Raw genomic sequence first — 19,290 nt, forward strand, 5'->3', positions numbered from 1 at the left:
CTGCAGAGATGCGGCGCAGCAACTTCAACCATCCAAGATGACCACTATAAATACACCGCCAATGTCAGCCTTGCTATCTCTCTGCTATCCACCAAATTAAATCAATTGACCAGCGTCTGGTTTTCGTATCACTAGCATCTTGTGGAGTATTTTTTTTTTCTTTGAAAATTCCATTCTATATCTCGCGATGTCCAGCACCGCATCTTCCAGCAGGAGTGGGCCTGCTGGAACTGGTAGAAATGCAAGTTCACATACGTCGAGTAGCAAATCCAACCATCCAGGCTCTTTCACTGGGCAATTAGTGCCTCTCAGCGAGATTTCTCATTATTCCGGTTCATCTACTACCGAAATATGGACACCGTCGTCTTCCGAAGATGAGAAAATCGACCTGAGTCCGGAACCACGTGGGATTTTGGGACACTGGGATATTCAAAGGACAAGCGTTTCTACGGCGAGGAGTCTCCTGTCGGACCTACAACTTTGGGACAGTGTCGAACGAACACGGGACAATTCTCCGACAGACCGCGAGGAGAGAGCACAGAGTCTTGGTTTATCTCCAAACGGTACTGTATCAACCTATGCGGGCCTCTACAATGCTACGCCAAATCCCAGTCCTAGACCCTCTGTGGATCAGTCTCGCAATGGTTCTCTGCAGCATCTCCTACAGCGGTCACGATCGCCTAGTGTGGCTGCCCGTCTACAAAACTTGGAACTTGAAGGAAATGAAGCGGAGTCGGATGGAGACGTTTCTCCTGCCGTCTCAGAGGGAGAAGTAGAAGAGACGGATCACGATAGTGATCATGAAAGGGGAAGTGAGCACCTATACGACGTTCGGCAAGAGCGACTTCCCAGAGCCCGTATCTACAACAACCGTCTACAAAACGCTTTAAGAGAAGTCAAAAACAGATTCACCAAGCTCGAAAATACAATGAGAGATTCCCCTTTGGCACATGACGAAAGCTCCGATTTTTATGCCCTCTATGAGCAGGTCAAAAACTTCAGTCGGTTTGAGTATCCTGAAACGCGTACTGTGGGATTCATTGGAGATTCAGGAGCGGGTAAGAGTGTCTCCGCTATTTGTCATGCTGAATTTGAAAAGACTCATACCGTATGTAGGAAAGAGCTCTCTCGTCAACTCTCTCCTTGACCAGGAAGGCCTGGCACGTTCAGTGCGTATCTTCCTTTATATTTCTCGGCTATTTTCAAGCTGACGTTGACGGAAATGTGCAGAGCGGAGATGGCGCCGCTTGTACCTGCGTCGTGACTGAATTTCGAAATTTGGGCCAGAATCATCGGCACCCATTCACCATTGAGGTTGACTACATGGATAACAACGAAGTGAAAGAACTTCTCGAAGAGTTGCTGCGGAGCTTCCGACAATATTATACCGACACATATCGTGAGGTCACAGATGTTCAAGAGCAACAGCAGATAAGAGAGACATCCACAAGGGCATGGGAAACACTCCACTCTCTCTTCCGCAACCAGCCAGGCCTGACCCACGAATATCTCTCTGATGAAGCCGATGGAGCAGAAGCGGCCATTCTGACACAACTCGAAGAATGGGCAAAGGCTGGATTTATCCATAGACCGGGAGGGGCCGATGCACTTCAGTATTCTGTCACTGCAAACGACCTTGACGAGTGTAGAGACCTTCTTGACGCGCTCACAACTGATCCCCCAGGTGAGAACAGACCAGCGATATGGCCCTTTATAAAGCTGATCAGGTCTGCTAATTACCTTTCCCGTTTATTCTCACTTGTGCAACTGATCTCTGATTATATGAATAGGGTGTACCTTCGATCACCGATACTTCGCACAGGCTTGATATTGGCAGATTTACCTGGTAAGCAGCTCTGATTACGCCTCAAGCCGTTTTATAAACCTAACACAAACTTCCTTCTTCTAGGCTTCCGAGATCTGAATTTTGCGAGGGTGAGGGCTACCGAGAGGTATCTTCGTCATAGCTGTGACGAGGTCTTTATAGTGACAAAGATCTCTCGTTGTATCACGGATCAAAGTATTCCTGATATTATCAGGAGGTGCGATAGTGATCAACGGCTACGAATCGTTTGCACAAGATCCGAGGTACGCCATACAATAGTCTCTCAAAGTGTGCCTTTTTTTTATTTTGCTCACCAGGTCCTAGGATGTGAACCCCGATGAAACAGCGCGCAGTTCTCCCCCTGACATTAAGGAGCACATAAAAAAACTTCGAAGAGGCATTCAAAATTTAAACCGCGATATCGCTGTCACGAGATCTCGCAGACGCAGAGTCACTGAGGCAGAAAGCATGAGACTTGCAGTAAAAGAAAGTCGTTTACTGTAGGTTCTCGACCGGCTTCTCACCATGAAGTACAACACACTGATAGTGCTGTAGTGAAGACAAGGAACATTCTGAGCTCGAGTACTTGTTTCTCCATGGATCGAACCCTATTTTCCTCTACTAACATCATGGACAGATTATTGCGGTTCTTGATCGAAAGACGCAACGAGCAAGTGACGGAGAGTCTCCTTGAAAAGTACACAGACGCAGACAGGGTATTTTGTGTTAGCAACCGGCTTTACTCTGAGCACCGTGAAGACAGTCGTGAGCGCGCAGAAGCGTATATTGGGCTCAGTGGTGTCCGTGAACTACGTCGTTACTGTCAATCAGTCCCAGCAGAGGCGCAGTTCCGTGCGACAGCGGCGTTTCTTGAACATCAGGCCCCGACTCTTCTGCGATCTCTCAATCAATGGGCTTTGGCAGGATCGGATCGAGTCACAGCAGAGAGGGCTGCAACCCTTCGTCAAGTCCTGACTGAGTGCGAAGAGATGTTTCGTCAGGTAGGAAAACAATTTCGTCTTATCATGGCTGAGTAACCTGTCTAGTCATCTGATGGTGCCACACGCCATCTGCCTGATCGCTACTCCAAATATTTGCCCCGAGTTTCTGATAAGAGAGAGCTATCAAGATACAGCCACCTATACACAGATAAGAGAAAAGCTTACTCTGACCCATAACTAGAGACTTACTTCCCGTCATTCAGATATCTCTAGAGTACAACGTGAATTAGAAGAACAATTTGCTGCTTCTGTCACAAACATAATTCGTGAGTGATTCTCCCGATCCTTTGAGCTAGACCCTTTATAGATCTCACATTGTTACAGATAATCGCCGAGGCCATTGGAGAGATGGCGCAGTTCAAATAAGTCAGGAATGGGCGGGAGTACGTCCAATCCATATCACAACCTCTACATTGAAAGCCTGACCATGAATTTGTTCATCTAGTGGCATCATATGACCTATGCTGCATTCTGCCGAAATTACGGCACCTGGTCCACCAAAGCTGTCGGCAGTCGCTGCTGGAATGACGAAATTCTCGAACAAGCGCGCGAGGAGTTGCAGGGAAGATGGGAGTCAGTAGTGGACTGGGTAGAGTTGCAGAAGACTCAGTTAGAAGAAGCAACGGCAGACCTCTTCCAGTCAATCTGCGACCTGTTGAAAGGTGAGCACCTCTCCCTTCTAACATTTTGTTGATTAAAGCTCACTTCATACGCTGTGTTTATTTTCCAGAGCACATCAACCTTGCTCCTCAGGCTTTAGAAAATCTCCTCACTAACATGGAATCACGGGAGGACTGTATACTGCATATCTTTCATCGTTCCCTCGAAGCGCTGATGGACAACATAACGTACGATATTGTGATAATATCACATCTCACCTCACTCTACTTTATCATACTCATGATATTATCTTGCTAACTCATTAATTAGCGAAATTCAGAAGGACGCCCTCCGCGGCCATGACAGCTCCTACATGGCAGATCTCATGCGTAAAACTTATGCGGCCTGCAATCGACAGTCCGGTATGTTGCACTGCATATTAATAACCAACATAATACTGCACCAATCTCTCTTCCTTCAGTCTGACTATCCTTATGGCATTCAGGAAACGGTTGCCATCGCCGTCGCATAAACATCATGCATGAACACCTGATGCATTCGCGACTTTTCACAAACCTATCGAGAATCATTGAAACAGAACACAATACCATGGTGAGAGCGACGTTCCAAGCTCTGCGGCAGGACATCCAACGGGAGGTGGACAATATCGCCCGAGACTTGCGGGCCGTCGTCGCTACCGAAGGCGAGGTAACGGAAGCGGGACAATCACCAGCGTTCGCAAGGACACTGAGGAAGAAGATCAATAAGACAAGCAGAGTCTTGGACACGGCTAAGAGGATTGTAGAGGAGGTGAGGAATAGCGAGGAGTGAGGTAGATATCCAAGGAGCTCTGTGGAGAGGGCGGTATATATAGCAGATTGAATCTAGGCTGTTCCCTGCCAAAATTACATTACATGACTGCTCATTGGGCCAGCACAACAGGAACATATAGGACAGCATCTCCACTGCAGCTGCAACCTTATTTCCTTTGGGTCATCCCTAGGCCGAGCGCGGGATAGGAAATCGGGATCCCAAGGGGGTTCTTGTCACTTCCCACGGGACAAGAGGGGCGTCATATTCCTCTCCCAAGGGATGCTAAGACTTTACGGGATGGGATTGGGGTGAAAGATGGGAATATCCCATTCCCTAAAAGTAGGAAAAACTCTTCCCATCCCTGTCCCATTTCCCATTACGGAAAATCTTATATTGGGAAGGGAATACAGTATCCCATATAAGTCTTATGATAAAACCTTCGTATTTGAGAATAGCCTTATCTAATTTAAGTATAGTATTATACTAGTTAGGAATAGTCTTCTTGAAAAGTTAATATTACTATTTTTAACGTAATTCCCGGCCGCTCCGGACACCCACCCCGCACCCACGAATTCTATACAGAATCTCTCAATCTCAACGCGCCACCATGCCACCAAAAACGCGTCAAAAATCAAAGAATTTGGTGCAGCAAGAAGGTCGAATCCTATTGGCTGTTTCTGCTATAAAAAATCGCGAGAAACCGCTAACTATTCGCGCAGCGGCGCGTTTATATGGTGTTCCTCATTCTACTTTACATGAGCGACTCCGCAGCACAATTTCACAGACTAAGAGACGTCCAACTGGTTATAAATTAACAATTACTGAGGAGGAGACGCTTCTACAATGGATATTATCTTAGGATAGGCGTAGAATGCCTCCTCGGCCAGCTGCTATACAAGATATGGCCAATATTTTGCTTTCTGAGCGCAGTCCGGCAGATACTCACCTCCATGTTGGCAAGAATTGGGTTTCTACCTTTATCAACTGCCATAAGGAGCTTAAAACACAATATTGGCGACAATATAACTATTATCGTGCCAAATGTGAGGATCTAAAGGTTATTAATAAATGGTTTGACTGCGTACAAAGCACTATTTAACAATATGGAATCCTTATTAAGGATATCTACAATGTTAATGAGATAGGCTTTGCAATGGATTGCTACTGCAAAAGTAGTTACTGGAGCAGAGACATCTGGTCATCCGCCTCTTCTACAGCCGGGGAATAAGGAATGGGTCACAGTTATTGAATCGGTCAATTTGGCAGGATAGGTACTGCCACCATGTATTATTTTTAAAGCAAAGAAGCATCAACAAGCTTAGTATAAGACGGGCTTACCACGCGACTAGAGAATCAAGAAAAGTCTTAATAGGTGGACTACGGACAAGATTAGCCTGTTATGGCTTCAAAATCACTTCATCCTACATACGAATGCTCAGACAAAGGGTAAATACCAACTATTAGTCCTCAATAGGCATGGCAGCCATCTAATGCCTCAATTCGATCACACCTGTGCCCAGAATAACATTATACTGATCTGTTTGCCTCCTCATTCCTCTTATCTCCTACAGCCTCTCGATGTCAGCTGTTTTGCCGTTCTAATAAAGCGCGCATATGGCCGCCTTATGGAACATAATATATGTAGCTTAGAATTAACCATATCGACAAGTTGGATTTCCTTGAAGCATACCAAAAAGCTCATACGGAAGCTTTTAAATCAAAGAATATCAAAAATGGCTTTGCAGCAACTGGATTAGTGCCATTTCAACCAGATCAGGTCCTTCTACAGCTCAATATACAGCTAAGACCCCTACACTACCTGGGAGCCGTGCCAGCACTATACCGACCAATTGGGTGCCAGAGACGCCTCATAATATTATTGAATTACAGCATCAGGCAGCTACGATCAAGACCTTACTAAAACGGCGTACGTAGAGCCCTCTAAGCCCTACAAATGCAGCTTTAGACCAGCTTATTAAGGGCTGTGAATTAGCCATAAATAGTGCTGTCATTCTTGTAAAGGAAAATCATGATCTACGGGCTGCAAATGAGAAGCAGAAGCAGAAGCGTAAACGATCGACCAATCAAATATCCCATGAAGGAGGTTTTACAGTCCAAGAAGCTCAGGATCTTATACAGAGTCAAATTCTGGATCAAAATCAGATGGCAGAGGGTGTGGCCGCTCCGGCCGCGGAGGCGCCTTCGGCACCTCGTACGTGCGCGCCGCCAAAGTGTACTAACTGTGGAACTATTGGGCATATACGGACTCGATGCCCTAATCGCTCTAATTCATAATTTTTGTAAATAATTGCTGTTTTTTTGGTAGATAATAAAGCTTCAAATTCTGTATAGAATTTGTGGGTGCGGGTGGGTGTCCGGAGCGGCCGGGAATTACGTTAATAATCTCTTAGTTATATAATTAAAAATAGGAAATTTCTATAAAATAGATGGGAAAGTAGGAGATCCTATTAAAATAGGGTGAGTATAGAAGGCTCCTTCACCTAAGTGAGTAGGCCGAGAAGTTGAAGGATGGGATGCTCTCTGATCTTGCAGTACTGCAGGATGAAAGCCCTTCTAGCAAGTGGCTAATTCACCTAGAGAGACCTTAGCATAGAGCTTTTAGTAAATAAGAAAGGGCACAGAAGAGACTTGACACTCCCCTATCATCCCTATATGAACCCTCAAATCACTATTTAATATATGAGGGCTCTCCCTACAGCAAAGGCCATCTCACTAGCAAAAGTATAAGCAAAGATCTCCAGTAATGAAGGCACAAAATGTCGTTAGGTACAAAGTCTCACTGCTGGCAAGAAGGTGGTTGTTTTTCTAAGAGAGAGGTCTCCCCGGGGCCGTGTTATACCACTCCGCCCTTACACTATCCCCCAATGCACCAACACTGTACAGCTGGAAAGAAAGCAGACAATTTGCGAACTGTATAGTTTCATAGAATAAGAATGTGAAGGTGAATAGTAATCAGAAAACATCAGGGAGCTTTATATTGAGTTGTCAGCAATTTGTATACAGTAGTATGTATACGATTTATAGATACGTCCATGGTCCCAAGGAAACGCTCACTAAATTTCCAAGGCGCTTCGAAGAACGGGCTCTAGTTTTTGTGGACTAGTGTTATCCTGGCAGATAACTAGTTCAATGCATCTGTAAAGTGGCAGCATCAAGGCGAAAAGGCCACTAAATTGGCGTCAAAGACCACGGCCTGCCCACGCTCTCTCCGGCGTCACCCAGAGTTCCTCCGTACTCTGCAGACTCCTGAGAGAAATACCAGGCCCGGGTGTTTGGTATAGGCGCATCCTCATTCTGACAAACGCAGACGCTCCCAGCAGGAACTTGGGAAGGGAGACAGACCTTTTAAGCCAAGCCTTGGACTGGCAGTTCTCCCCAAACCGCGTGGATACCCGAATTAGCTTCTGCAACCCCGCAAACTTCTCCACACACTGAGGTCTGTTTATTTATGTCGACAGTCTTTGCGTAGCCTCGAATTCTCGCGCACACATCAGGCGTATTCAGAAGCGAGAAGGCATTCGAAAACGAATTTTGGCCTCCCCTATGACTCCGTCATTGAATATTAAGCTTTCAGCAGCGTGAGATCTGGAGGTGTAAATTCGAATGACTCAAACGACTCTCATCGACTGAAGAGGACACTCCATGTAGCGCACTCCATTCCCTGTCAATCGTAGTATTTGATCGTAGCGGTCGTAATTCTCGAAGATTTTGGAGTTGCGAATGGGGACTGCACAGGGCGGGTACGGGGAGAGAAACGGAGGCTGCTGCGTGTTTGCCTGCCTGGTTGAGGGGTTCCGAACAAGTGTCCACTTCTGCTCCGTGCTGCATGCTCGGATCCCCATTCCTGGCCTGCATCCCCGGACAGGCCTGCCTGCAGGCGAATAATGCACGATTACTATTGCTGCTCGACGACGCTGCATCCCGGGGAAGCAGGGCCCCACGTGACCCTCCGCAGCAGCTGCGCAGGCCAGCAGCAACGCCCACGGCGGCCCCCTCATCGCCAACCCCACAGCTCTTCTTTCCCCGCTCCCCCCATGATCGATCTCGCCATTGATAACTTTCTCGGGACATCCAAATCATGGAGGCTGAACGAGAATCTCCAGGGAAAGTCCGGAAGAAGAGCACAGTGCAGCATCGCAAGTCGTTGTCATGCGAATACTGCCACCGGTCCTTCGCGCGCTTGGAGCATCTGCAACGCCATCTCCGCACGCGTTAGTCCCCCCAATAGCCAATACCCTCGGTTTTCCAAGCTGCCAGGCCCTGGGTGTCGCTGACTTGCAGTGGCAGATACCAAGGAGAAGCCATTTTCGTGCGAGATATGCTCCAAGTCTTTTGCAAGAAGGTACGCTGCACAGACTCTGCCGTGAAACAATGACACGCTGATCCGCCCGGGGGATAACTTCTGTAGCGACCTGCTCGTCCGACATGAGAGATTGGTCCATCCTGCTGAGGCAGCCGCCCACCGAGGAGAGCGACGGGTCGGCAGTGACTCACATGAGATTCCACCTACTCCAGCATCCCTGATCCAACAGTCGTCTCATAACGAGTCTCGCATGCTGGACATCCATGACTCGGTGCCTGTTCAACCCCAGCCCGTGCCGCCGCCCGAGGTGCCGGTACCTCAGACCTCGATGGTTGAAGCAAATCAGTTCAACCCTTCCTGGGGCTACGATCTCAACCTTCTCTCTCATGCTGCAAGTCATGTCGCTCTTGAAGGCCAGCAGGAAGCGGCCCTGGATTCCGTCCGCAAGCCTCCTCCTGCTCATGCTGGTCCTCCCCCGCCCCTGCAGCCCGCTCAGGAGAAGAGCATTGCTGACGCCTATGGTGTCGAACCGTCCTTCCTCGATCTGACGGATCTAGGCGACCCGGTGCAGGATTTTACCATCTTTCTCGAGAGTGTCGGCCTGTCGTCGGATTGGGACTCGGGAGTCTTCTCTTCGGTCGAATCAGAGCCGGTGCTGCAGACTTCTCTTCCATTTGAGTCCAAACCACCGCGAGAGCCTGCACCGCAACAAAGATTCAATAACGAAGTCCTGAGCGAGCAACGTCCGTCAGCTGCTGAGGAGCCACCGTCGTTTTCAAACTTTGGATCCCGGCTGCCCTCTCTGCAACCGGAGGCCCAGGATTCGGAAGAAAACCGCGTGGGCCTCATAGATGAGTCGACGAATCCTCGACCTGCGTGGGACATATCGAATGCAGACCGCCAGCTTTTTGTAGCAAGATTAGAGGAGTTTTCTCATGTTCTCCCCAGAGGATTTAACCCCCCTTCCCGGCATGCGTTGTCTCGTTTTGTCGCCGGGTACATCAATGGTCTGAACGAACATCTTCCTTTTATCCATGTTCCGACGCTGTCTGTAGCAAGATGCCCGCCGGAGCTGACTCTGGCCCTCGCTGCTGCTGGGTCCCACTATCGATTTGAGAACAACAGGGGCATTGACCTCTTCCATGCAGCAAAGGCAGTCCTACTGGAACGTCTTCGCCGGAGAGATGCGAAGCAGGTGCCCAATCCAACGTGGAATATTTACGTCCCCAGCCCGGTCTCTCGAAGCTCTACAGCGGGTTCAAACACCGCGAGTAGTCCTTTCCAGCCGCAGACGTACGGCCATCCCCTCGATCACATGGGCTATCCCATGGATGAATCGGACGCCCACATTGAAGTCATCCGGACCTTCTTGCTTCTCACGGTCTTTGCATCGTGGGAAAGGCATCCGGAGCTCTTACGAGAAATTCTGGCTCTTCAAAGTACCTTGGCCAGACTCGTCCGTGAACACGGCCTTTCAGAGCCACCATCCAGCCCCGAGAATTTGACTTGGGAAGAATGGATTCGGCAAGAAGGCAACCGACGCACCAAGCTCATTGTGTACTGTTTTTTCAACCTGCACTCCATCATGTACAATATTCCTCCACTCATTCTGAACTCGGAGCTCAATCTGAATATGCCCTGTTCCCACGACGTGTGGAAAGCCAACACGGCGGCCCAATGGCGGCGAGTGTACCGCTCCCGGCGTGACCCTACGATCACGTTCCAGGAGGCATTTGCGAAACTATTTGTCAAGTCACCTCCTTCCAATACGTCGAGCCCAATATCGCCTCTGGGGAACTACATTCTCATCCATGCCATCATCCAACAGATCTTCTTTGCTCGTCAACTGTGTCTCTCTGCGCCAACGATGCAAGGCACCAGCCTCCGCCAGGAAGACTTGACGGTGCTGGATAATTCATTGAGTGCCTGGAAGGCGGGATGGAGGCGTACGCCGGAATCGAGTATTGATCCTCAAAATCCGGCCGGGCCCATCGCGTTCACGTCAACTGCCCTGCTTGGGTTGGCGTATATCAGACTGCATGTCGACCTGGGGCCCTGTCGCCGTCTCATCACTCAGGATCCGATTCAAATCGCGCGAGCCCTCCAAGAATCTCCGCCAATATCCCGGAGTCCCAAGCTCATCATGGCGCTGCTGCATTCGGCACACGCGCTCTCGATTCCGGTGCGACTGGGCATCGACTTCGTCGCGAGAACGCATTCGTTCTTTTGGAGTATCCAACACTCTCTGTGCAGTCTGGAGTGTGCTTTTCTCCTGAGCCGATGGCTTCTATCCATCCCAGCCACTCAGAACGAGCAGAAACTGTCCGATCATGAACGAAAACTGCTTCTCTGGATCAAGAGCATGATGGACGAAACTGACATGGCAGTGGCTCCGACAGACGGGCCCGAATTGGACTTTGTCAAGGACCCATATAAGGTGAAGCAGCTCAGCGTTGCCGTTGTGCGGGTCTGGGCACGAACATTCAAGGGCAACACAAGCTGGGCGATTGTGGACCTGATCGGGTCGAGTCTAGAAGCGTATGCAGATCTTCTAGAAAACTCATCCTGATATTTATCTATTTTTATCCCGTCTCGTTTGATGATGAGTTTATGTTTTCTGCCTTGATGATACCCCAAAACGCCAATGTCTGCGCTAGCGCTGAGTCCATTTGCGTTGCAGCCTGCAGTGTTTACTTTTCCAGGGGCCTCTCAAGAAGCTGGTGGATACCATTGCATCAAGGAAATCCCGGAGTTCACCCTGCTGGTCTCCTGGTGAATTCCTGTGGTCCGTCATCTTTCATATTGATTCCTGGCCTGTCAAGATTTGATCGCTGACGTACGTCGTCAAGCCTCATGCACATGCAGCAAGCTCTGCGTCCACTTGTTGAAGTATGCACATTTCTCCTTCTTCTCCTCCTTCTTCTTGTCGTGTTTATGTGAACTTTGATGAATCCGTGGCTTTGATAGCGGTCTCCTTTCTCGAGACAAAATGTGGTGCTTCGACTTATCTTTGCGATACTTGAGCGTTCGGGATCGTCCAGTGGTCGGATCTATTATTCTTGTCTATTTTTTTTTACTCTTGAGTGTTATATAATGATTTCAAAAAAAAAACGCAAAAAAATATGTGATAGGTCTTGTTGTGCGGGACTGAAACGGGGGACACGACTTTTGTTGTATATAATAATAGGTTCTTTCTTTTTTAACCTCCAGCTTGAAAAGGGAGGCTCTCGTGTTTAGTTTAACTATGCTGGCGTCTGTTGCAATTCATTTTCTTTTTTCGAGACTATCTATTAACCAGGACTCTGGTAGAGTGATTAAGATAAACTCCCCTGTAAAAGGAAGCTAGCTGTACAGTCCATACATATTGCTACTACTTCCTCTCTATTTGTCCTGCTTGCGACTGTCCAACTTCTTCGCCACACTCGTTGGCACAAACCGCAACGCGGACATGGATTTGGCAAGATCGTCAATGTCCATTCCTGACGATGGATCCGTATCCGTACGAGCGTCGTGATCATGATCATGACTGGCAGTACCCCTCCGCTCTGGATCGGCGGTGCTGGAAGACAGCGACGTTTTCCGGTTCCGCAACCAGCCTGCCTGCGGCGATTGCGGCTTCGAGACTCGCCGACGCTGACCGTTCGGTGATCGAAGCATGGAGTTGTGCTTGTCGATGCCGTCGTTGACGATGAAAAAGTTGTATGTCTGGTGGTGATGATTAGCAGGAATAAACAGGAAGAGCTTGGGAGGTAAAGTGGTATCGAGACTAGAATATAAGGGGGAAATATCTTCATTGGCTTACTTACTCTTGGAAACATGTGTTTGTCGATTAAATGCCTCCGGCGCTTCTGCGGTGTCGAACATTTCCTTTCGCACCCTTCCACAAAACAGCCAAACTGCATAGCCAGTTAGCAGTCGTCTACAGTCGAAAAGGGTCTCATTCCAGGCAACTTCAGCCAATTGCCTGCTCATCTCATCTGAGCATACGTACCGTCTTCTCCCCCCTCTCCCTCCGCGCGGCAATGAGCGGGTCATGGTTTTCCTCGATATGCAGGTTCAAGAAATGATGCGTCGGGAAATTCTTCCCACATTCCGAGCAGCGATTTACATGGGTTTGCAGATAGTGGACTTCATACTCCTCATATGATGAGAACGTGAGTGCCTCCCTATGAGGGGGCAGGGAGCAGCGCATCACCTGCGCCGGCGGACGGTCTACCGCATCCAGGGTCGTGACTTTGGCCGGTGGCGGAGTCACCGCAGGAGTCGCTCGCGACGATGGAGTCTGCTGACCGTCGACTGACAGGTCTGAGAGCGAAGACAAGGAGTCTCTTCGTGAGCGCTTGGCCATGGCGGAGACATGGTAAAGTTGGTTTGTACTGTATGTACTGTACTGTACTGTACAGAGACGGATGGATGTATGTACTTTTTCCTGGCAGTACCCTTTTCAGAAGCTCGTCATGCTCTCATGATTACTGCCAGAGTCACCCAAGATGAGCCTGGGCGGGCTGTTGTGATCTCCATTGTTGATATCTCATCATGACATGCGCCGCCGATAAAGGCACCAGCCACAGCCCTCCGCGGGCGCATGCGCACCAGCCACAGACTGTGGCGCAAGGGCTCTCCGGATTCCTCCATCCCATTTGTCTGCTGCTTACCGCGCTTTCCCAGCTGCTCCTCTTCCCCACGGGAGGGGCTTCTTTTATTGCTGCTAATATAATAGTCCGATCTCCCATTCCTCTTCCCTGCCTCGAGCACGCCGCCACTTGTCCGCGATAGGTCGCGTTCTATGTCCATCCAAACCAGCGCCCCCCGAACCACTGATGGATCGTTCATTGTTTTTGCGCCGCGAGGATTTGCAGCCAGCCATCTGACGGCGAGGTGATCTGTGAGGTCGCGGGTGCCTTCTCTTTGGTCTCGAGCATGGCGGCTGCATTTCGAGATGCTTGGCAGTGTGTACTCCCTCGTTGAAGGTCGACGAGCTTGTGCTCCGACTGACGCACATGCGATGCAGATCTGCGCTCCAAGCCGAAAAGGAGCTCGTGAAGGCTCTCTCAGAGAAGGAACCTATCTTCGCAGAGATCACCCATTCCCTCACTGAGTCAGTGTTTCCCTCCCTCTCTCCGAATTTTCGCGTGATGGCGGGTCTGATTGTCGCAGATTTCGTGTGGCTTGTCAGAATGCTATTTTTCTGGACTTCGAAGCCGCGTGCACGGAGAACGTGGAAGCCCGACTATGGGACGCTCACGTTAAGATCAACAACCGATTTCGCAAGGTTTTAGCTCGAGTAAGTGTGGACTGTGTGGGTTGGTTTCCTGCGACCCATCTGACGTGCGCTCCCAGTTTCGGGACGAGAACGGCAAGAAAAGGCCCGTGGAAAAGCGCAAGCTGGAAAAGCATTATCTCGACTTCATCAAGTCGAGCCAGAGATTCTACAGGGGATATATCCAGCATCTTTCGTCGCATTTTGGTGGTATTCCGGAGCTAGAAAAAGTCGCACGCAAGTTCAACTTTGAGAGTAAGGGCGGCGCGCTCACCGACCGGTCGGGAAACCCTTTTTAGAAAAAGCTAACCATTGCTTTCTCATTATTAGACCTGTCCGCTGAACAGCCTGTCAACTTAGACGGTGATCTCCGCAAGCGCGTACTGCTCTCCTGCCATGCCACCCTCATCCGCCTTGGCGATCTCTCCCGCTACCGTGAAACGGAACTCGTCTCCGGCAAAAACCGCAATTGGGGCCCTGCCATCGGATACTATGACCTCGCAAGTGTCATCAATCCGGACTCGGGCGCATCCCACAACCAGCTGGCTGTCATCGCCCTGGCCGACGGCAACCATCTCCGGGCGACTTATCATCTATACATGGCTCTCTCTGCTAAGGATCCCCATCCGACGTCAAAAGGAAACCTGGAGATCGAATTCAGGAAGATCATGAATGCATGGGCTAAACGAGAGTTGATCCCTCGAGAGGACGCCGGCATCCCGGGAAAGGCATTGACCCCTTGGTTTGTCTACCTCCACGCCCAGTGCTACAAGGGTGTCGATTTTCCAGAGCATGATGAGCTTGAGAACGAAGTCTTGAGTCAACTTGCAGTCGATCTCAAGGAGCGATCTCTCGAAGGTACCCTTCTGAAGTTCTGTCTGATCAACATAGCAGCGGAAGATTTTGCGAGAGCAAGATCGAATGGCAGGTAACCAAATCACGGGGGTCGGATCATCCTTGCTGACGGCAATCTCTAGGGGAGTCCACGCACAATGCGCGCGTGTTTTTCCAGCGAATCAACGTCAAGACCTTCTTTACCCTTCTTCAAATTCTCTTGGCTGAACTGGAGCGATTCGCGACGGAAGACACTGAGAGTAAGGGGTCGCAAACTGGACCCGAAAAAGTGACTGTCGTTGCGCGCCGGGTACTCCCAGCACTGCGACACTATAGCTCCTGGTTGCTCACGAACAGCGCCGAATTAGTCGCGCAAAGACAAGATAAAGACACGTCTCTTGCAGTTCAGATCAAGGAGTTCTGGAAAATATACGCTAACACTCTGACGTTGCTTGCATCAACATTTGATGTGGCCAATTTACCGGATATAGAATATCTCCTTGAAGAAGATGAGGAGACCCTCGGGTTCAAACCGCTGGTCAACGACGCAACCAGTCGCAGATATTTAGACGCCAAGGGTCAGCAAAAACCTCGCATGCTTGATCCTGGCGTGGAAAGAAATCATCCGAACCTAGAAATGCTATATCGGATCCGGGAATTTGTGATTGACGGGCTAGATCTAGTTGTCAACAACGTATGTGCCACAGCACTCGATGTGATTGGCAAGATAAGCTGATTGAATTCTAGAGAATACCCGTCGCTCTTGTGGACGACAATGACCGGAAAATGTTCATCTACCAGGAAGAAGGCCTTCCCTCTCAGTTCTTCACCAGTCCTCATGGGCACCATCCTACGCTGTCCTCGACAAGCATCGAAAGAGAGGATATACGACACGCACAGCAGAATGAGAAGAACAGCGCGGAGACCCGAAGCGCCTTTGGAGGCTCTCAGTCCGCTTCCGCGTCGATGTCAGCGAATATGAACCGGATAGTAGAAGGCGTTGAGCGATTGGTGGAATCGGACACTTGTGAAGGGGCGTCAGCTGGGCCAGAACTGCCGGAATTCCTTCAGGACCCTCCAGTGTCTTCTGGCAATGCTCTCGGTCCGAACTCTGGCTCGATTCCCCGTAATCCAGGACGACAAGCACCGGCTGTCCCTCCAGGTCTAGGACTGCGGAACGTGTCGAACCCATCGGCCTCGTTGAATCCGTCTCAGTCATATACCCCTCGTCCTACCCTGCCTAGCATCCCCAGCATCTGGAATACAGATTTCTCCTCACCGGCAGAGGCTGCATCTTCGCAGACACGTCCTGGTGCAGCCCGACAGCTTAGCTCTTCCGTCCTCAGCCCTCGACCACAGTCGCATTTTCTCGCTGCATCTAGCGTCGACCAAAGTGTTCCGTCGCAAGAGCCGACTGCGAGTGACATCGCATTTCGAAACAGCTTGCTTCTTCAACGTCAACAAATTTTAGAGGCCTCGTCGAGTGCGTCGCCTTTCGAATCTAGCTGGACACCGCCAAATCCGACTCCTGGCTATCAGTACTCCGCTTGGGACAGGGATCCCTTTGGTTCTGTTCCTTATTATGGCACACAGTCGTCGCAGCATCGTCAAACTATGTCCAGCAGCCTTGGAAATGCGTCATGGGCTGATAACGCATTCATCGCGTCCAGCAGCTTGCCGTCAGGATCTGGGTTTTATGGCTCAAGCGCACTCAACCACGGACAAAAATCCGCAGCGCAGCTTGGTGCAATTGGTCAACAAACTCCACCGTGTGGGCAGGAAGGTTGAAATACGGCTTAACATTCGGAAGAAAGTCATGACAAATTCTGCCAACAAAAACAGGAAGGATCAGGCCAGTCCATAGTTCCGCCATCTTGTCGCTTCTTCCAAGCGATGAATGGACCCGACACAGGTCGACGCACCAAACCTGCAACGATATTCCTGCTGCTGCTCCTTTCTCTAGGCGGAAAGTCAGGTCAGACCGCATATCTCCACCAGCTCTGAGGGAGACTTTCTACAGGTCCTGTCTGTCGTCGACACGGGGTAGGGGAACGTCAATCAGAATCTGGAAATACTTCGTCTCGTCCCGTCGCAGAAAGGGAGAGTGACTGACAACAAGCAACCAAACCACTTCCCAAGGATTGAAATTGAATTACTTTAAAAAGTAAAGTATTTGTGGTATTTGGAATAAATACAGAAAAAAAAGAACGAGCAGAATTCGTCCATACAGTACAGTACAGTCAGTACAGTATATATATAGTGTAGGAAGGAAGGAACAGAAAAATATGTATATATACATAGCCTGTTATTAGTGCAAAATTATTTTTATTTTACTTTGTTTTGTTCTTTTCCAGCAAGAAATATAATATTTTCATTGTTCTCTCTCCCTCTCCCCATCCCTCTGGTAGGAATGAGGAGGATCGTCAATGGATAGATAGATAGATAGATAGTTGAGGTCGAGGTCGAGGATGTTGAATGGATCCTGTCCTGTCCTGTCTAGCTAGAACATAAAAAACAAAAACAGAAACAGTCATAAGTACCCTAGGTACCACGTGAAATATAATAAAAAAATCCCATCCGGATCTTTCCAGGTCCAAAGTAAAAAAAAACGTCGTTGTTGAAAACGCCACGCTTTTGTTTTTGTCTATTTCCGCCCCTTCTTGTTCATTCATTCATTCATGTGATGATTTGATGCAATACCCCGTTTTCGTGTTGATGGATATAAAAATAAGGAACATGTTCATGAAGCGGGTATAATGGGTTGAATCATTAAGTTGGAAAAAGCAAAAAAATATGGTTAGAAGTGTGAGAAAATGCTAGGAGATGTCCATGGTGACATTCTAGTTGCTGGCAGTGTAGGTTTGCTTGGGGAAGGGGTATCTGTTGTTAGAAAGAAGATTATGGTCAGTCAGATGTGTCTATATGACTATGACGTTTGGGTTTAAGGTAATTTAATGAGAATTTCTGGAGTAAAAACTTACGATGGTCCCAGTTCTTGAATGCTAAGACTTGCAAGCCATTGGCCCATGTCAATGCTCTCGTCGAGGGACTTTCCTTGGACAATACCAGCGGTCAGGCCACCGGCAAAGGCGTCTCTGTTGTCAAACCCCGTCAGTGAAATGTGGTCTCGAAGTGTCTAGTGGATTTTCTGTGTATCACATACCCGGCTCCGTTGGTGTCATTGATGCGATCCTTGGGGATTTCCCGAACTTTGAATTCCTTCACCTCAATTTCGCCATTCTCCTTGGCCACCGCAGTAACAGTGGGCAGAGTGCCTTGAGTGATGATAGCAACCCTAGGGCGGCTTGCATTCTTCTTGGGAAGTGTGGCGAGCTTCTTAGCAATCTCGACAATATCAGTCGTACCCCAGCCATGGCTCTCGGAGTATGAGATGGCTTCCGTTTCGTTTCCAAGGAGATAGTCCGTGTACGGAATCACACTGTCGAGTTGGTCCTTGAAAAATTGAGGAATGAATGGCGCAGACAGGGAGAGCATGAAAATCTGTGGAGTATAGTTAGCAACAGTCACATAAAAGACCAACAACCAGTGACACTGGAGTCATGGGAGATGGCCTGGCAAAACAGACCTTGTTCTTTGCGGCAGCTTCTTCCGCAAGAGCCAGAATGGCAGGCACGCAAACAGTAAGGTGGTAGCCACCAACGTAGTAAACCCTGGCCTTCTCGACCAGCGACCAGACATGCGGCTGCTTCAGATGATCAATCTTGTATTCATTGGCCGCTGCAAGATGCGTGACCATGCTGCGGTTATGGCCAGTGATGATCACACCACACTTTCCGGTGGGTTGGACATCATCCACACGGTACTCAGTGTGCACTCCGGCCTTTTCACAGGCGTCTTTGAGAATGTCAGCATATTTATCGCGGCCGACGCAGCCGATGTAGGCGACGGAGTTTTCAGGGAGAATGTACTAGGTGATCAGCAACGTCAGTGTCAGGAGCACATGTCGGTAAACTTCTCAATCAATGCCTGAAAATGAATTGGTAACGCGAAAAAAAAAAGACATACCTGTGCACCACGAGCGGTGTTTTGAGCGGCGCCACCAGCGATCAGCTTCGCATCGTGGTTTTGCAAGAGTTCTTCGTAGAGCCCCATATGCTTCTCCTCCGCGAGGATGGCATCATTGTCCTTAAGGCCATATTTTTTGAGCAGAGCTTCGTCACTATAAGGTTCCGTTAGACGACTACAAGGCAAGTATTTCATTCAGGAAAAAAAGAATGCTATACCCCACGCCCTGGATGTCTGGACAACGGCAGTCAGCACATTAGAATACGGTAATTCGGTGTCGCAAAGAGCAACTAACCAAGGAGAGGGTTCTCCAAACAAAGAAGCGGGTATCCATCTGCAGCGGCCATTTCTGCGAATTTTGGATCAAATTGTGCGAGTTGGTCGAATTGTGTTGTTTGTTTTGCTGTTTCTTGCCACAGAGAGAGAGGGACGCGGGGCTCTTTAAAGGGTTGGAGGGGAAATGCACTCCGACTACATACTACCTTAACTCCGGCACTCGGAGACCGGCAGTTGGCGGCCGCCAAACAACCAGAGCTTCGGACACCGCTGAACCTGCAGCCAGTGCTTCCCTTACAGTTCGATCTTACTGACGCCGGTCATTGGCAGA

The 19,290-nt window shown here is 49.2% G+C and overlaps 6 protein-coding genes across 6 annotated transcripts; 4 read left to right on the forward strand and 2 right to left on the reverse strand.

The window, feature by feature from the left end:
- Positions 1 to 187: 187 nt before the first annotated feature.
- On the forward strand, positions 188 to 4,257 carry T310_4063 (uncharacterized protein; the record flags this gene model as incomplete). Its single annotated transcript, XM_013473057.1, has 11 exons — positions 188 to 1,108; positions 1,231 to 1,846; positions 1,910 to 2,088; positions 2,150 to 2,325; positions 2,463 to 2,826; positions 3,008 to 3,092; positions 3,151 to 3,209; positions 3,272 to 3,488; positions 3,557 to 3,674; positions 3,757 to 3,848; positions 3,932 to 4,257. The coding sequence occupies 11 exons, from the start codon at positions 188 to 190 to the stop codon at positions 4,255 to 4,257; spliced, it is 3,153 nt and encodes a 1,050-aa protein (XP_013328511.1).
- Positions 4,258 to 5,110: 853 nt separating this feature from the next.
- Positions 5,111 to 6,805, forward strand: T310_4064 (uncharacterized protein; the record flags this gene model as incomplete). Its single annotated transcript, XM_013473058.1, has 8 exons — positions 5,111 to 5,282; positions 5,416 to 5,492; positions 5,633 to 5,685; positions 5,985 to 6,166; positions 6,206 to 6,451; positions 6,592 to 6,606; positions 6,669 to 6,717; positions 6,793 to 6,805. 8 exons carry the CDS (start codon positions 5,111 to 5,113, stop codon positions 6,803 to 6,805), a joined length of 807 nt encoding a protein of 268 aa, XP_013328512.1.
- A 1,533-nt stretch (positions 6,806 to 8,338) lies between these two features.
- T310_4065 (C2H2 transcription factor (AmdA)) lies at positions 8,339 to 11,132 on the forward strand (the record flags this gene model as incomplete). The annotated part of the gene is made up of 3 exons (XM_013473059.1): positions 8,339 to 8,471; positions 8,548 to 8,602; positions 8,669 to 11,132. The coding sequence occupies 3 exons, from the start codon at positions 8,339 to 8,341 to the stop codon at positions 11,130 to 11,132; spliced, it is 2,652 nt and encodes an 883-aa protein (XP_013328513.1).
- An 812-nt stretch (positions 11,133 to 11,944) lies between these two features.
- On the reverse strand, positions 11,945 to 12,911 carry T310_4066 (uncharacterized protein; the record flags this gene model as incomplete). Its single annotated transcript, XM_013473060.1, has 3 exons — positions 11,945 to 12,304; positions 12,370 to 12,459; positions 12,555 to 12,911. The coding sequence occupies 3 exons, from the start codon at positions 12,909 to 12,911 to the stop codon at positions 11,945 to 11,947; spliced, it is 807 nt and encodes a 268-aa protein (XP_013328514.1).
- A 572-nt stretch (positions 12,912 to 13,483) lies between these two features.
- T310_4067 (uncharacterized protein) lies at positions 13,484 to 16,445 on the forward strand (the record flags this gene model as incomplete). Its single annotated transcript, XM_013473061.1, has 6 exons — positions 13,484 to 13,512; positions 13,721 to 13,847; positions 13,904 to 14,078; positions 14,154 to 14,681; positions 14,801 to 15,351; positions 15,405 to 16,445. The coding sequence occupies 6 exons, from the start codon at positions 13,484 to 13,486 to the stop codon at positions 16,443 to 16,445; spliced, it is 2,451 nt and encodes an 816-aa protein (XP_013328515.1).
- A 1,052-nt stretch (positions 16,446 to 17,497) lies between these two features.
- On the reverse strand, positions 17,498 to 19,030 carry T310_4068 (Adenosine kinase; the record flags this gene model as incomplete). Its single annotated transcript, XM_013473062.1, has 7 exons — positions 17,498 to 17,537; positions 17,639 to 17,752; positions 17,821 to 18,158; positions 18,244 to 18,585; positions 18,684 to 18,858; positions 18,902 to 18,917; positions 18,979 to 19,030. The coding sequence occupies 7 exons, from the start codon at positions 19,028 to 19,030 to the stop codon at positions 17,498 to 17,500; spliced, it is 1,077 nt and encodes a 358-aa protein (XP_013328516.1).
- Between the last annotated feature and the right edge of the window lie 260 nt (positions 19,031 to 19,290).

The sequence above is a fragment of the Rasamsonia emersonii genome (genome assembly GCF_000968595.1).
Source record: "Rasamsonia emersonii CBS 393.64 chromosome Unknown ctg1118621760094, whole genome shotgun sequence".
Taxonomy (NCBI): Eukaryota; Fungi; Ascomycota; class Eurotiomycetes; order Eurotiales; family Trichocomaceae; genus Rasamsonia; species Rasamsonia emersonii.